The 16387-nt window shown below is 39.5% G+C and overlaps 1 protein-coding gene across 2 annotated transcripts in view; it reads right to left on the minus strand.

Annotated features, from left to right (window-relative positions):
* LAMA4 (laminin subunit alpha 4) overlaps positions 1 to 15270 on the minus strand; it is a 177647-nt gene extending 162377 nt beyond the window's left edge. For both annotated transcript variants that reach the window (XM_056125022.1, XM_056125020.1), the window contains exons 1-2: positions 15162 to 15270; positions 14695 to 15031 (exon numbers count right to left, since the gene is read on the minus strand). In XM_056125022.1, coding sequence (XP_055980997.1) covers positions 14695 to 14877 — 183 coding nt within the window. In that variant the 5' untranslated portion in view covers positions 14878 to 15031; positions 15162 to 15270. The remainder of the gene's footprint in view (positions 1 to 14694; positions 15032 to 15161) is intronic.
* Positions 15271 to 16387: the final 1117 nt, after the last annotated feature.

Consider the following 16387-nt stretch of genomic DNA (forward strand, 5'->3'; position numbering starts at 1 on the left):
GCCTTCTATTTTCCATACTGCAAAATATTTCATTTAAATTATTAGGGATAACCTATGAAATGTAAAATTCTGTAGGAAATGCTAATTTGTGTATGGTTTGGCTTTGGGATAATATTAATAAAGGTGATGATCTGATTTAATCAGAAAATATTTTTTGCAGAGTTGCCTCATTTTTTTTTAAAGAAACTATTGGGTCAGAAAGATAGTACAAAAGGTAAAGTACTACTTTTGCATAAGCTCATCTCAGTTGGAATCCCTGGCACCACAAATGGTCCTGAGTACTACTCTGAATCACTTTTGAGAACAGAGTCAGGAATAATCTTTGAGCACCACTGGGTGATGTTTAAGCAACCCTCCCAATACACATACACACACATATACACGTATGCATGAGTTACTGCTTGATAATGTTTCAGATATTGTAGACTTAATTATGTTCACCCAAAATTTCTATGGTAAATATCCAAATGAGTATTATAGGCTCAGAATGGTGAGGTCAGAAGGGTAATTTATTTGGACTGAATATGTTTATAAGAAGAGGTAGAGACACCAGAGTTCTCTGTCTTTCCATAAGTTATCATAAAAACTATATAAAGTCATAGAGAGAAGACAGCCATCTATAAGTCAAGAAGAAACACCTTGAGCTTGGGTTGCTAGCCTCCAGAACCATAATAAAGTAAGTTTCTATGTGTAAGCCATCTTATATATACACCCCATAAGACTAAAGCAGGAAGTATTGAAAATATTTCTAAATACAAGGCTAGAGTAAGAGGAGCTATAATAGAGCTTTTGTGCATAAAATTGGGGGAATCATTACTCTTACTACATTCTCCCTTCTCTACTTCACAGTTAATATCACAAAGAATGACCTCCAGCCATCTCGAGTCCAGCAGAGTAGGGCCCAGCTGGGTTTGCTCCGGATGGAAACATCCAGGCCTTGCACGTGTTGCTCAGAACTTGGCCCTTAATGGTTCTGTGCTGAATGAATGGCTCCTTTATTTCAGAACATTTTTTTTAATACAGTGCTTGAAAACTTCTAGGAAATGAGCTGTATTTCTAACTGGCAACCATTCTTTCGCTAAACTTTCTTCCTTCTGAATTGTCATTAGTAGAGAAAGCAAATGAAAAACAAATGGTTTCTGAGCCTTCACTCAGCTTTCCAATGATTGACTTTGTGTAATCACTTGTTCTGAGGTCCTGCCTTACCTCTATTTCAAATTCTTTCCCTATCCTTTAGTTAGGTTTTTTTAAGTTACAAGTCTCCAATGTAAATCAGGACAGCATTGAAATAATTATTTACTGTAGCTGAAAGTATAGGAATACATATGCATTCAGGAATTAAGTCAATTTTTATTTTTAGTACATTTAAAGAACTTTCTTTGCTGAGATAATTATGTTAGTTTACTCAATAACTCAATAAAAGATCAAAGTCTAAAGATAGTATATTAGATGTTATTTATAAATTTGTCAACTGCTAAGCATTCCCATTCCCTGGTTTCTATTAGGGACCCCTGTTTGCTGGGCTATTTTAAGCAATTGAAATTTAGAAACTTAGATGCCAGAGGGTCATTATAGGACAAAGATTAAGAACTTGGAGCCAGGACTGGAGAGACAGGTAAGGTTTCCCTAGCAATTATGAGTGATCCCTGAGCACAGAGCCAGGAGCAACAACTGGGTGTGGTGCAAAAACAAATAAAAAATGAAACAAAACACCCCCTTCCCTCAAAATCTAAAAAGCAAACAAGCATAAAAACACCACCGACCCTTAAACAGAAGAAAATACAAACCCTAAGTAAAAATAAAGAAACAAAGAACTTGAAGGCAGATGACTGTGACTTTGGGTAAATTGTGCATGCAAAAACCAAATAAGAAAAAAAAACCCGCCCCCTTCCAAAAAACCCCAAGCAAACAAACAAACAAACACCATCAACCTCAAAACAGAAAAAAAAACCAAAAAACCTAAGCAAAAAAAAAAAAAAAAGAAACAAAGAACTTGGAGCCAGATGACTGTGGCTTTGGGTAAATTACCCAACTTTTCTGACTCCATTTTCTTATCTGCAAAATGGTACACCTTCTTCAGTGTTCCGTGAGGAATAAACGAATTAATAATACCATAAAATGAAATCCAGAACGTAGCAAGTTCAAGGAAATAATTAGAAATCACAATAGAAAGGATCTTCAGAATCAGGCAGCTAGCAGTTCTTAACAGCCTCAAGGAGAGCTGTCCTTTAAAGCTTTTATAAAACAGCATAGGGGTGTGTGTGTGTGTGTGTGTGTGTGTGTGTGTGTGTGTGTATGTGTGTGTGTGTGTGTGTGTGTGTGTGTGTGTGAGCGCGCGCATGCGCGCATACATACCTTTCTGTTTCAGGACTGGAGCTGTATTCCTGACTCAGTCCTACAAAACTCAATCTCTTGAGAAAAGTACAGTTTAAGGACTATCATCTTTCTAGCTGGCACACAGAGGCCCACACTCTTCACTCCCTAAAGACAAATTACCCTGTTTGCAAGAGCAATATTATAATCCCACTCTTTCCTAGGGCATCTGAACAACACCCTAGTTATAAGCAGATTCCACAAATAATTTTTTTTTCCTGAGCCTCAAGGATAGTTTCCAAAGGGCCTTAGTCTGTTCTGAATCTAGACTGCGGTGGTGGAAAGTTTGCAGGAGCAGAGCTCCTTCTGTATTATTTCCAGTCTTTTCTCAAAAAACCCACCTCTGCACACCTACTCTGTGTGCACCAGGCTCAGGAAGTGATAATATCTCCTCAACTCCACTAGATGTACTGAACAAGCCATTAAATGTTTGAGGGGAAGAAGCTTTGCTTTCTTACTCTAAAGCACTTTTTAGAGGAGTCAGAGTCCTGGGTGAGCAGCCTCTCTTTAGTATCACATAGTCAGAACTTGGTTCTACTATTTTAGCACTCCTTATAATCTTTTTTTAAAAAAAAATTCCTTCATTTGATTTGCAATTTCTCTAGTCCATTCAAAGGTCAAACCCAGTATACTTTAGTGACTGGCATCTCTCTGAATGCTCAGAAAGATGCTCTTTAGATAAGTATGCTTCTCAAACTGCTTACAGGCTCAGATGACTCTCCTGGGGATCTAGTGAAAATGTACATTCTGATGCAGAATGAGGCCTGGATCCATGTGGTGGCTGCAAAGTGATGCTGCTGCTTCCTTGGACCACATTTGTAGATGAGACAATTTATTTTATTTAAAAAAATTTTTATTGGGGTACCATGATTTACCAAGTTATTTATAGTATTGAGATTACAAAGTCATTCCTGATTAAATTCCAGGCCAGAGACCAACCCTGGTCAGGCTCCAAGACCATATGGGAAGCCAGGCACTGAACCTAGGTTGGCCGCATGTCCTAACCACTGTACTATTGCTCTGGTTCCTAGATGAGACAATTTAGGCCTTAACTTCCCCATAGCTAGGAGGAATCAGAGCTTTCACTCCAGGGCAGTTCTCCTCAGATGCACAGAAAAATAATGACTTCAAATGCATACTTCAAAATTTTGCATTTTGCCCCATCTAGATAACACAATCAAGTTTGCCTTCCTTTTGGGAGGTGAGTTGGTGGGAGAGAGGGGAAACATTCAGTGGTGCTTAGGGGCTAGTCCTTGTGAGTTTTTTGTAGGTTACTTCTCATTGTGCTTGGAGGTCTATGCAGTACAGGGGATAAAACCCCAACCTCCTGCATGGACTTCAGCCTTTGAGCTAGCTTTCTCACCTGTGTCTTCCTCTTTACCATCATAAATAAAGATGCAATTGTTAGCTATGTTTTATGATAATATATAATATATAATGCACAATCAATGATATATGTATAATTATATTGTTTATTCATTACGTGCATCAATCTGCATAGACCGATTGCAATTCTTTCCTCTTGACTGTCTACCTGAGTCTCCTGCCCCCGCGCCTGGCTGTCCTCACCCTTTGGGGGTGGGGCGGGTTGAGTTTCCCTCCCTGCCCCGAGCAGAGCCCCGGCAGCCGAAGACCTCCAGAACCAGCCACAGCCATGCTGAGACTACTCTCCACATGTCTGAACAAGCCTCATGCATGAAGGAACCGGCAGAGGAACCCAGGCATGTGAGTCCCGAGAATGAGATCTCCAAGCCTGCTTGGATCAGGACTGGGCCTTCTCCACCCAGATCCCCCATCTTCCAGTAGGTAGGCGTCACACCCACCAGCTGCCACCAGCGCCAGGTGGTCACATCAACGGCCAAGACCCAGAGACTATAAAACCCAGCTCCCAGAAGTGCATGGCCACATTCGTGGCCGTGTGACATCTCATTATCTTGTTCTTACTTTGGAGAACCCGGCAGGTTACTGAAAGTATCCTGCCCACATGGCAGAGTCTGGCAAACTTCCTCTGTCTACTCAATATGCCAAATACCAGTAACAATAATGGGTCTTATTCTCCTAACTCTAAAAGAGCATTCAATATGACACTTTTAAAATTTCAGGGCTAGACCCTTGGTAGTGGAAAATGGGCACTGGTGGAGGGATGGGTACTTAATCATTGTATAACTGAAACCCAAGCACAAAAATGTGTAAGTCTGCAACTGTACCTCATGGTGTTTCACTAATAAAAATTATAAAAACAGTAATAAAATAAAATTAAATCTCAGGACTAGGAAGAAGGAGACATTACTGGTGCCTGCTCAAGGCAATCAACGAACAACAGGATGATTGTGATCATGATTGTGACCATCTACCATGTGGTCCCACACTGACATGAGATATACTGGCACGAGTCTCCAGATCTGGCCTTGTTTTCTGTTCTCCCTCCCTGGTTCTCTGTGTTTCTATGTTTAGGTTATCCTGAAGGGTGGGCCTGGATAGGGCAGGTGGCAATATCCAGAAACCATGGTGTGGAAGACAATTGACATTCATCAGGAACACCTAGGGCTTTGCCACAAATGCTAGCTTGAAGCCTCCTTAGAGGATCACCTTGAAAAGGTCCATGCTAAAGGCTGGGCCACTGGCCAGATATTACTACCAGTCCTATGCCTGGAATTAATGAAGAAGGAACAAAGGCTCCATGATTGTGTTTCTATTTAGTTACTCCACCTGATTAATCTGTATGTTCTCAGGGGTTGGTCACCTACATTTTGAAGTTCTAACTAGTATGTCAGCTGACTAATTATATTTAAAAATTTGTATTAATTTTAATCTACCTATTAGACATTTGTAGAATGTTGGTTTTGTTTGTTGTTATTTGTATTTTGAGGGCCCAACACGGTGGTACACAGGGGATTACTTCCAGCCTGTGCTCAGAGGACCATATAGGATGCTGAGAATAGAACCCAGGTTATCTGCACTATCTGCATGCATAGCAAATGCCCTACCCACTATACTATAGCTTTGTTCCTTTATTGGTTTCTTTTTAAACTGTAGGAACTAGGACCCCTGGATGTAAAGGGAATTCCATGGATTTAATTCACTGAAATTGTTAATGGAAATTAATGGTAACTGGTAAGGGTGACCAAGAAGTTAGTTGCACAGTCATGAACCACAATAGTTCCAGTGAGATTTAGTCAGTCCGATGTTGTCCTGCTTCACATAATTCTATGTAATTAAATTTTCCCTTTGATAATTTAACTTAAGGCTAAATAGAAATGAAGAGTAAAGTGAATATGCAGTAAGAAGCAGACACAATTAGTAAATTAGAAGATACATGGATACATTCACTTAATAACCCCTAGTCAAGCGTAGGACGATTAAATACACAGAAATAATTCGAATGAACATATGCTGGAACTCAGGAGACACAGGTCCTGTTGCTCTTGCTAATGAGCTTCTTGTCCTTGGATGAAGCACTGCAATGCTCCAACTAACTCCAACTAACTCCTGGGTTAGTCTCAACTTCCTCGCTGGCAACACAAGATGTTGACTATCTAAAATTCCACTCTACGTCTAACAATTAAATGCTATTATTCTTTGGTTCACATGGCAATTTATAATAAATAATAAACACTTTCTGGTTCTGCACTTAATCAGGACTTTTCTATAATAAATTTGTGCTGTAATATAGGCTTTCAGGCTTTCCTCTCTTATGAGTGAAATGTCAAAGGTTTGCATTGGTCATCACATACATCAATTCCAAGGGAACAGTGAAAAAACACTGGCCTATCTTTAGATATATGCACTGTTAAAACTCCAAATAATAGGCATTTATCAACCTCACCTATTTTCTGGGGATTGACAGAGTCACAGATGACAGAAAAAACTACTTTTTCTTTTTTCTTTTTTGGGTCACACCCAGCAATGCACAGGGGTTACTGCTGGCTCTGCACTCAGGAATCACTTTTGGCGGTGCTCAGGGGACTATATGGGATACTGGGAATCGAACACGGGTCGGTTGCATGCAAGGCAAACGCCTTACCCGCTGTGCTGTTACTCAGCCCCAGAAAAAACTACTTTATCGTTCCCAGAATCCTAGAAGATTAATGAGAAGAGCCGTACTTGTTAAGTAACTGGTCCACTGTAACTAATGGGAATCATAATTTCACAATAAATATTGATACCCCAAAACACTTATTGTACATAAAGGTCCTTTTAGCTATAAAATGTAGAATAAATTATTGGTCTGTTTGCAAGACACTTGTGCTATTGGAGCTACTAATACTATGGATTTCTCCCAACTTGTCACTTTTCATGGCATCATATACATAGATATTTCATCTCATTTAGGTAAGTTTTAGGTCTCTAATTTCATCAAAACACAACACCCTTTTATAAACTAAGAGATTCCTGGAAGTGAAAAGAAGATCATATTGTATGTTATTCAAAGTACATTTGCCATCCTCTCTTAAAAAACAATTTAAAAAACAGAAATTTTTAAAATGCATTTTCTCTTTAGTAAAAAGGGTTAAGTTTAGAAAAAAATGAACATTTTCCCACTACCATTTATCCCTTGAATGCTGTTTTCCCAAGTTTCTCAGGATAAAAAGACTCAGATTCAGAGTCGAAGTTCTGGCAGCTGAGTTTCATTAAGACTTTGATGGGAAACTTAAGTTGGAATTACAAACATCTGTGGTTAAACTTCCCTTTAGTAAACCATTTCCCAGAATTTAACTTTACCACACTAGATGTGAAAGAGAAAAACAGTTGAAAAAAGAATGCTACTCCTTGGCAAAGGAAGGAGTAGGTATTTAAATATTCTTCTATGTGGTCCCTATATCTCAATTAAATAGAAGAACTACTTGTTTTAGAAAACAAGCATTTGTTTGTAAATGCTAAGTTTTGGAATTCAAAGCATGCGTTAGCAATATGACTTTAATGGTTTCTAATTTATCAAATGTCTCAAAATTATGTCTGGCAACCATTATGTTTACAGAGCTACTATGAGCAAGAGAAAACCCCAGAGGAGAGTTTGAGGGACTATATACTTCAAGAAACTATGACAAGTCAGATTTAAGAATTATATTCTAAAAGGGAAAATAAGTCATAGTCCATATCCTATCAAAATTTGGGGGAATTTTGTTTAACTGTAGAAGGATTGTAAGAAAATTTATTTGTCTTAACTATTCAAGTTATCATAATCCAGGGAAAGACTAAATTTAAAAGAAACTTTAGGGATTCAATGATTATTGATGTCAAACTTTGGGTCTGCTCTAATTTTGGGGAACAAGTAAATTTGTAAACAAAATTGAAAATAATCAAATGTCTAAAACAAGTTAAAAATTTGAAAAAAATAGATTTCTACTATACATCTTAACCTGCTGCTTGATTAAAACAATGGAAGAAGAGAGGGAAAAGAGACAGAAGTGAGAAAACTTTACCACACTAGATGTGAAAGAGAAAAACAGTTGAAAGAAGAATGCTAATCCTTGACAAAGGAATGAGTAGGTATTTAAATATTCTTCTATGTGGTCCCTATATCTCAATTAAATAGAAGATTTTGATTTTGAGTTAGGCAGCAATATATATATATATATATATCTTCAATTTTATAGTTAACTCATAAGACAACTGCATTTTTTCTTAATTTTTCAATCCAGAGAATGGAATCTCCTGAAGATTAATTAATTTTCCCCAATTCAGTTGGCTAGAAAGTAGTAAAACTGGATTCGTAGCACATCCGTCTGGCTAAATGCCCACGTTGTGACTTTAATGAAAGGTATGTTTCAAATATTGCAAAAGAGACACTACACATGAACAACACTGGGATGGAATCAACCTATTAGATGCACTAAGCCCACAAGGTATTAAGAAAAACTGAGTCAGTGACTTCACTTAAAAATGCAGTTTCTTGATTCTCTCTAAAAAACAGACTGCTCTGAATGGTGGCTGCTTCTTTCCTGCTTCTTGAGCCCCTCCTACCTCACAGAATGTCTTCATTTCATTCAGCTGGTTTTACTCAGCTACATTTTTCTTGGACTCAATAAAAGTATGTGAGTTCTAAATTTTGTACCAGTTTAGATCAGAATTCTACTTTTGGCTCTCTAACCCCTCCCCTCCAAAAAACCCCCAAACAACAACAACAACAACACGTGGGAAATCAAACAGATATGTACATCTTAGTGATCATAGTAACACCATTCATAAGAGGCAAAGGTAGAAACAACCCCAATGTTCATCAGTTGATGAATGGATCAACAAAATATATACTGGACAAAGAAAATAGTTCAAAGAGCTGGAGCACATAATTTGCATGTGGGAGCCCTAGGTTTGATTCTTGACACCGCATGTTCACCAAACAGAACTAAGAATGACCTGCAAGCATCTGCAAGATGTTGGTCACCCAAACAAAATTAAACCTACAAAGTGATATATACGACAGTAGAATATTATACAGACTTCAAAATGGATAAAATTTCAACACATGCTATGACATGAACAAAGAATGAAATTATAGACAACATACTAAATTAAAGACAATATACTAAGTGGTATAATCCATATACAAAAGAATAAATATGCTCTGATTTCACTTATATAAGGTATCTAGGCTAGTCAAATTCAGATAAACAAAATGTAGATGGTGAATGCCAGGGGATAATGATGAGTTATTGTCTGATGAGTATTGAGTTTCAGTTTGGGAATATGGAATAGTTTTGGAAATGGAAGGTTGTGACTGCTGCATAAAAATGTAAACGTATGTAATGTTACTAGACTACATACTAAAATGATTGAAATGAGAAATTTATGTTATGTATAGTCCCTCTCTGTATTTCTCTTTTAGTTAAACCAGAGAATACCTTAACTATAATAAATAAGATTCTTTATTTTCCAGTAAAATGTTTAACAAAAGCTGTTAAATATAGTCTCCATGGATGCCTCTATGCACATTAGTTTGTTTTTTGAATTCTCTACATATTCATCTTAATGTTTCTAATGTAGAAAATATGTTATAGAAAACATATACTAGAACAATTTTACAAAGAAAAAAATTTACAAGAAGACTTTGATGTTAAGAAAAGAAATCTATCTGAGAGACTGAAATAAACTGGGAAAAGAAAATGAAATTTGGGCTAAATATTTGTCATCTCTAAATATCATTTTTCTTTCTTGTAGAATAGAAGATATAATTTCATAATTTAGAATTAATAAAGATAATACATGAAGGATCATAGGACACAGAAGTCGATAGTTGTTGATAAATACTTTTTCTTTCCTCTATTTTAAATTCTATGCAACTTTGGCTAGTCATATAGCAGGCACTGCATAAACATTCTTTGACAATTTATATATCTTCATGTTAAGAAATTCTCCAAATTTCAACAGAGATTTTGCCTACAAAGAGTTTTATGTATCTAATCATTTTCCCTAACCATTTCTATAAGTTAAAATACTTTCATAAATTCTTTCTTTACAGTGAAAATTACCAGGTAATTTACCTGGGCATATGCACTATACCTGTTCCTGCTTGCAAAAGAAGGTAATATTATACTGGCCTGGCCTTATCAAGTTATCATAGGAGTTCAAGCAAATGATTCATGAAAATTGCTGAGACCAATAACTTATGCTTGGTAAATACTCAATGAGTGTTAGCTATTATTAATAGCAGCTATTAGTATTCCTGTTATTACTACATTCCAGTATTTCCTAAATAATGGTCTCAAGACAACTTGCTTGGTTTTAGTGAGAATTTATTTTTTGGCTTTTTGAGTCACACCCAGCAATGTTCAGGGGTTACTCCTAGCTCTGCACTCAGGAATGACTCCTGGTGGTGCTCAGGGGACCATATGGGATGCCAGGGATCAAACCCAGATTGGCTGTGTGCACAGCAAATGCCCTGCCCACTGTGCTATTGCTCCAGCCTTGGTTTTAGTGAGAATCTGATGGTTGTACTTTACTGGTTTTGCTCTGGAATATCATCTTTTCCATATTATCTATGACATTTAGCTTGTAGCTACTTTTACAGAGTACACTCTGCTTTATATTGCGCTATGAATATATTTTCTTAGGTTACTCACCCCATGAAGGTAGTGATGTGACTTGGTTTCTTCTTGTCATCCCTGGTGACTATATTAGTACATAGTAAGGCTCCAAATATTTTCAGGTGAATATTAAGTGAATGATATCTTGTATGGAGAGGGTTTAAATTACCCAGTTTAAATTACAGTTTTATACTGTTCGTATAAAATGATTACATGGTTCATAAAATGATAGCCAAGACCTGAGTATGATGATCTTAATGTGATTCTATGTGTTTTATTTTCTTTCTCAAAGGAAGGAACCAAAATAAGGAAAAGGAAAATAGATGGGGAAAGATATTTAGCCTATCATTGAGGAAACATTCTGCAATCTTTCTGTGGCTGGAAGCAGCATATGTGTTGGAACATTTTCACACATTCACAGTGAAAAACAGTCTGGAGGAAAAATCCCTCACAGAGAAAAATTCCCAGTACACAGATCTTTCTTTAAGCACAGACATTTGTCCAGTGTGGATTAAAAAGGGCCACATGTGGATCATGGCACACTTCTGTTCCTGGAGGAAAGTTGACAGCCACACAACACCCAGCATATTATAAGAAGATAAAATCCTCTCTTCTGCTCTCAGAGAAATGTGCTTTTGTTAACTATTTCCCTTATTTTCTCAAGGATCTCCTCTATGCCCTGCGCCCCCACCCCCTCTGCCTCTCCAGCAGAGACCCCACAATCCTCTCTGAGTCTGTGGCTTCCTTCCAGTCATACAGCATCAACTTCCATCATAGAGTTCTTGACCTTGCTTAATTCCTGCTTCCTTCTAATAAACAAGAATGTCACTGCTCCCAAGGTTACTCTGATATCCTCTCCCTGGTGTGTGTGTGTGTGTGTGTGTGTGTGTGTGTGTGTGTGTTCCTAGCTTTTCTTGGTCCTATGCCTAGGATGAAATGAAAACTTTTCTTCAATGTGGGATGTTAGAATACTGAATCATTCATGATACTGAATCATACTTTGCAAAATTGTTTCATCTCACCTGTCACCACTACCTGGTAACAATCATTGCTCTCACTATAAACTAGGCATAATAAACTCGATAGATTGCCTTAACCTAATGCTGAAGGTTGTCAAATCCTTCCATTTAACACTGTTACCTCTGGGTGTTCTCTTCAAATGTTTGCATTGTGGGAAAACTGTAAGCTTCTTTTCTAAGGAAATAAAATCTATGGGTCATCTATGCTATCTTTTTATTTGGTGCGTACATAACGTGTTTGTTCCCTTAACACTCTGAGTGCTATCATGTACTGTATGTACTATGTGAAGGACCCAGGGTGGTGTGAACTCAAAGCTTGTTGTGGAGGAGCTTGGGAGGGCCCAAGGCCTTCAGCCAAGTGCCTCCTACAACTGCATGTTTGCTTTAGTATTTTTCTTCCTTCCCTTTGAAGGAGAACTGAGAAATAACCATTCATATAACTCCAACTCAAATAAAATGGATTTATTTATAGAACAGTCTTCCATCCACATTCGAATCTCCAACAAATAATGAATTATATGTATCTGTGTTCTCTTTCTCTCCTAATAGATGTGAATATGATCTCCTGAACCAATTCAGTGGAGCGGTTGTACCATGCTATTAAATCTCCAGAGTGTATTTGGTTTAAGATCTCGTAACTGGCTATAAAGAGCCTGGGAAACCCAATGATGGGGCTTTGGCAATTCTGTGGGACCACAGGCTAACTAGAGGCATTATTTGAAACCATGTGGTGGGAACTACCGCAATCCCACCCTTTCTACATCATGTACTTTGACCCTCCTGGAATGACTAATAGTTTCTTTCTGCTTTCTTAAACTAAAGGCCTCTATGGGCATTCTGAGTGTATTAGATTTTGTCATCATTACAAACTTAACTCCTTCATAGACATTCTTCTGATTGCAAAAATCTAGACAAGTAAAGTTTTGAGAAATATCAGCAAACAAGGTTTTTTAAAATTTAGTCATCTACATATTTCACAATATTTATGTTACCTGCAATCTATATGAAGTGTTCACACTGTATCAGACAATGTGTTAAGTGCTCTCTATGTTTCATCTAAATTCCTCATGAAAACTGTATGAAGGATGTAAAAGATATCAGTAACTTCTCTAAACTTTTGTTTTTTAATTTTCAAGGTTGACTTCTCTAACTTGTCCCAGGTCAAGGATTGGTTAAGTTTAACCTTGGGGCTTCCAGACTGCAAAGCCTGCCATCTAAACTGCCTCCCAATGTTGCCTTTTTATTATTTCACTGAAATGATTGAGTATATAAGAAATTACTTAGTCTTCCGGGGTTTGACTCCCAGCACTCCACAGGGTCCTGTGAGCCAATCAGCAGTGATCCCTAAACAGAGAGCCAGAAGTAAACCCTGAGCAGAGCCGGGTGTGGCCTCCAAAGCAAAACAAAGCAAAAGAAATTATTTAGTCTTAACAGTAAAGTCGAAATTCCCTTAAGAACTAAATTAATCAGTGAAAATAAATGGTTTGAAAATGAACGGTTTTTTCTATTTTTTGTGGGAAGAGCATTATAGTTATGTATGCCTGTCTCTCTAGAAATAGTGGGAAGATAAATTTGAATTTCAGATAAACAATGAGTAATCTTTAGTATAAATATATAACATAAAATATTTAATGCAACCGAAAACTCATTTTTAAGTGATCTCGTCTGAAATCCACATTGTGTTGGCATATTTATATGTAACTGTTCACTTACATAAAGTATTTAATTCAGGAAATTTTCATGTTCAAAGTGGAGTTAACACTTCCTGGGTAACAATTCTAGGCCTGGATAGAATAATGCCTAGCCACTGCCCTCAGCTTTGGTGGGGCTTTTCACCAAATCTCTGCACAAACTAACAGAAACCATTTCTCCATTCTCCGCTTTTCCCCTGGAGTTATAATTTGTACTTAAATGGGAGTTTGTAATATTTTAGCCCCACCCCTTCACCCCCTTTTTGTAAGTGTGTAAGGTAAAAGAAAAGTCATATTCATGGACCTCATATTACTAGTAATTAGTAACAGTAAGTTATCAGTACTACGTAATAGTTATAGTTAAGCTAACAATTGGCAGAATTAATTCATATTTTGGTGTTTTTAGGAATGGCATTGATACACATAGCACAATGCTTTTGTTCTACAGTGGCCACAACCAAAATCACAGTGTTAGTAACTGTGTGTGTGTTTTGTTAGGTCAATTACTCTTTCCTTTCCCATGAACTTTAGTGACTTCATTTTCCTCCTACTTTACATCTCCCACGCACCCCACCACCATGCTGTTGTCAGCTTCGGCTCAGGGGGCTCTTAAATCACTTACTCTGGATCCTCCTTCACCCAATTTCTGCACCTTGGTTATGCTTTTAGCATCAAAGCTATCCGGAGGGAAGGAAATACTGCTTCCGCCCACCCCCAACCCTTCTATTTACTTTTTTAAAATTGACTTATCATGGGTTAGACATACTCTAACGGAGGATTAACTGTGTGTGTAGGATTCACTGCTTCTACCACTAAAGTTCCAGCCCATCTCACCCCCAAAACATGCCTTTTACCCATTCCTTGCCTTCCCCCCCCCACCCCCCTTCCAGTCCCTCTGGTAACTACCACAGTTTTCAGAGCCTGACTTAGTTGTCTTATGCCAGTTCCAAAAGCAGCTCTTAGAATAAACATATCGATAGCATATTCTGTCATTTTGACTTTGTGGGTAGAGCTAGGTTCTTTTCTCCTTAACTGAGCGTTTCTGGACTACAAAGCCTGGTGTCTATTTAAGGAATTGCTCCTTTGGTTTCCCCACTGCTTTTTTTCTGTCGGGACCATTAGCTTCTCTCAGCCTCAATCACCCTGTCCCGTTGCAGAGAACCTTCTGGTTCGTTAGTGCCCCAAAGGACTGGTCAGTCTCACTGTCTAATATCAAAGAGAAACAGGAAGCCAGTGACAGGTCATACAGATCAGTGCTGTAGCTGGACAAAATCGTGAGCCTCCGAGTTGCCAGAAAGTCACCGACCACCCGCGTGCCACCGCAGCTCAGGTCGGCTGGACGTCCCCTCGGAGGAGCAGGAAGCAGGGACTTCTCCCAGGTGGAGCAGAGAGAGCATCAAAGCCTCCACCCGTCTCCCAACCTCCCAACTCAGCTCACCAAGTCAAACTGTTTGATTTCAGCTTCCTGAGCTGCCCGAGTGAAAACTCTCGGGTAGAGAGGGGAGAGGGAGCGAAGGGAGGGAGAGAGGACACAGGGTGACAGGCACACGCGCGCCAGCAAAGGTGACAATGACAGGGACACTGTACCTCTGCAGCAGCCGGCAAGTTACTGGGATCGCTGGTCTCCAGCAGGTCTTGTCTGCCGACGGTGGCGCTCCCTTCAATGTCAAAAGGAAAAGCGTGGTCGTCCCCGGACGCCGCGCGGGAGCCGGCGGCGCCCCAGAGGAGCCAGAGGGGCAGGAGCGAGCGCCAGGCTGAGCTCAAAGCCATCGCGGCATCCAACCCGTCTGGTGGGGGGGTAGGGGGGGAGTGCTCCGGAACGGTCCTGTGGGTTCCTCCCGCCGTGCAGCCTGGCTTGTTTCACCTCCCGGGCGTCTGGTCTGCAGAATCCAGATGTGCGAACTCAAGGCAACCCAAGGAGGAACTTAGTAATAGAGAGAGGGAGACAGTAAGCGAGTCTGCGAGTCTCTCTCTCTCTCTCTCTCTCTCTCTCTCTCTCTCTCTCTCTCTCTCTCTCTCTCTCTCTCCCTCACCCCCTCCTCCCTCTCTCTCACCTTCGTTTTTGTTTTAGTTTTTTTGTCTCTCACTTTCTCCTTCTCTCTCCCCAGGGGACTCTGGCAGATCATTCAGATGGATGCAGTTTAAAGCTGAGCATCAAAAGGCAGAGAGCCCCGCCACTCCGTCCCGCTGGTCTCCGCGGTCCTGGCTTCCTCCCCATAACCATTCTCACCACTCCCTTTCACCTTCTACTTCCAGGCCCTCCCACTCCAAATTGGCCTTTCCGAGAGGACACCCGGATCAGCCTTTCCTGACAGGCTTACCCTCCTCCCCTTTGAGTCTGGAGCTCCTCCAAGGACCCCAGATGAATATTCAGCTTTTGTGATTGCTCCTTCACTTCTCTTATTTACTCAAAGTCAAGGTGCCGGATGTTTTATCTATATTTATAAGAATGTTTCATGTGGCCTGCTCTGGCTTGCTGGAAAGTGGGTGAAAAGGGATGAAGAGGCAGGAGCCCGAGTTGGGAATCTCAGTTGAGCAGAGAGAGGACCTCGCTTGCTCACTTCCTCGCTGGCTTGAATCAGGTTTCCCTCGTGTAGAGGTCCGCTGTGCTCTTTGTGCTTAGATCTCTTGAGACTGGCTGGCCACCCTGATTCTTTCCAAGTCTTTTTACCCAGAGGGCCGGGGAGGAGAATATCATTCACTACAGTGCTGGAAAATGACTTCATTACTCAAATGCATGAACTTTTATTTACAAAGAACATCTTGTTTTCGTCCTAAAGAGGTGCTTTGTAAGGGACCAGGAACAAGGCTTGCAGTGTATAAGTCTGTCAAATATACTGCCCACAGCGCCGACCTCTTCTTTCTGGCCTGTAATCTCATGCCTTCTACATCTGTCTAAATCCTGTAATCTTTCCAACACTTTGGGTGTAGTTGGGCTTCAATTATGCTGGCCTGCCCTCATGTAGATCAGTGGCCACTACAGTTGGCAGGTCTCTTTGCTCACCTTGTCTTCATAATAGAACTTTAGATGTTTCTACAAGACCCAAACATGGCTTACAAGGGATTAGGTGACACAACCAGAAAGTGACACTAAAGTAAATGTCTAAGTGTTTAAAATCACTATCATGCATTTTCATGAAATGGAATCATTTTTTCAGCTGTTTTCTCAGACAAAGGCCATTTTATCTGAGGATAAACAAAACAACCATTAATTAATCCTATGCCGTATATATGCCACATGCTTTCCTTGAGTTATTTCAAGCTTCACAAGCATTCCTGA

Source organism: Sorex fumeus, unplaced genomic scaffold, assembly GCF_029834395.1.
Source record: "Sorex fumeus unplaced genomic scaffold, SorFum_2.1 ptg000054l, whole genome shotgun sequence".
NCBI lineage: Eukaryota > Metazoa > Chordata > Mammalia > Eulipotyphla > Soricidae > Sorex > Sorex fumeus.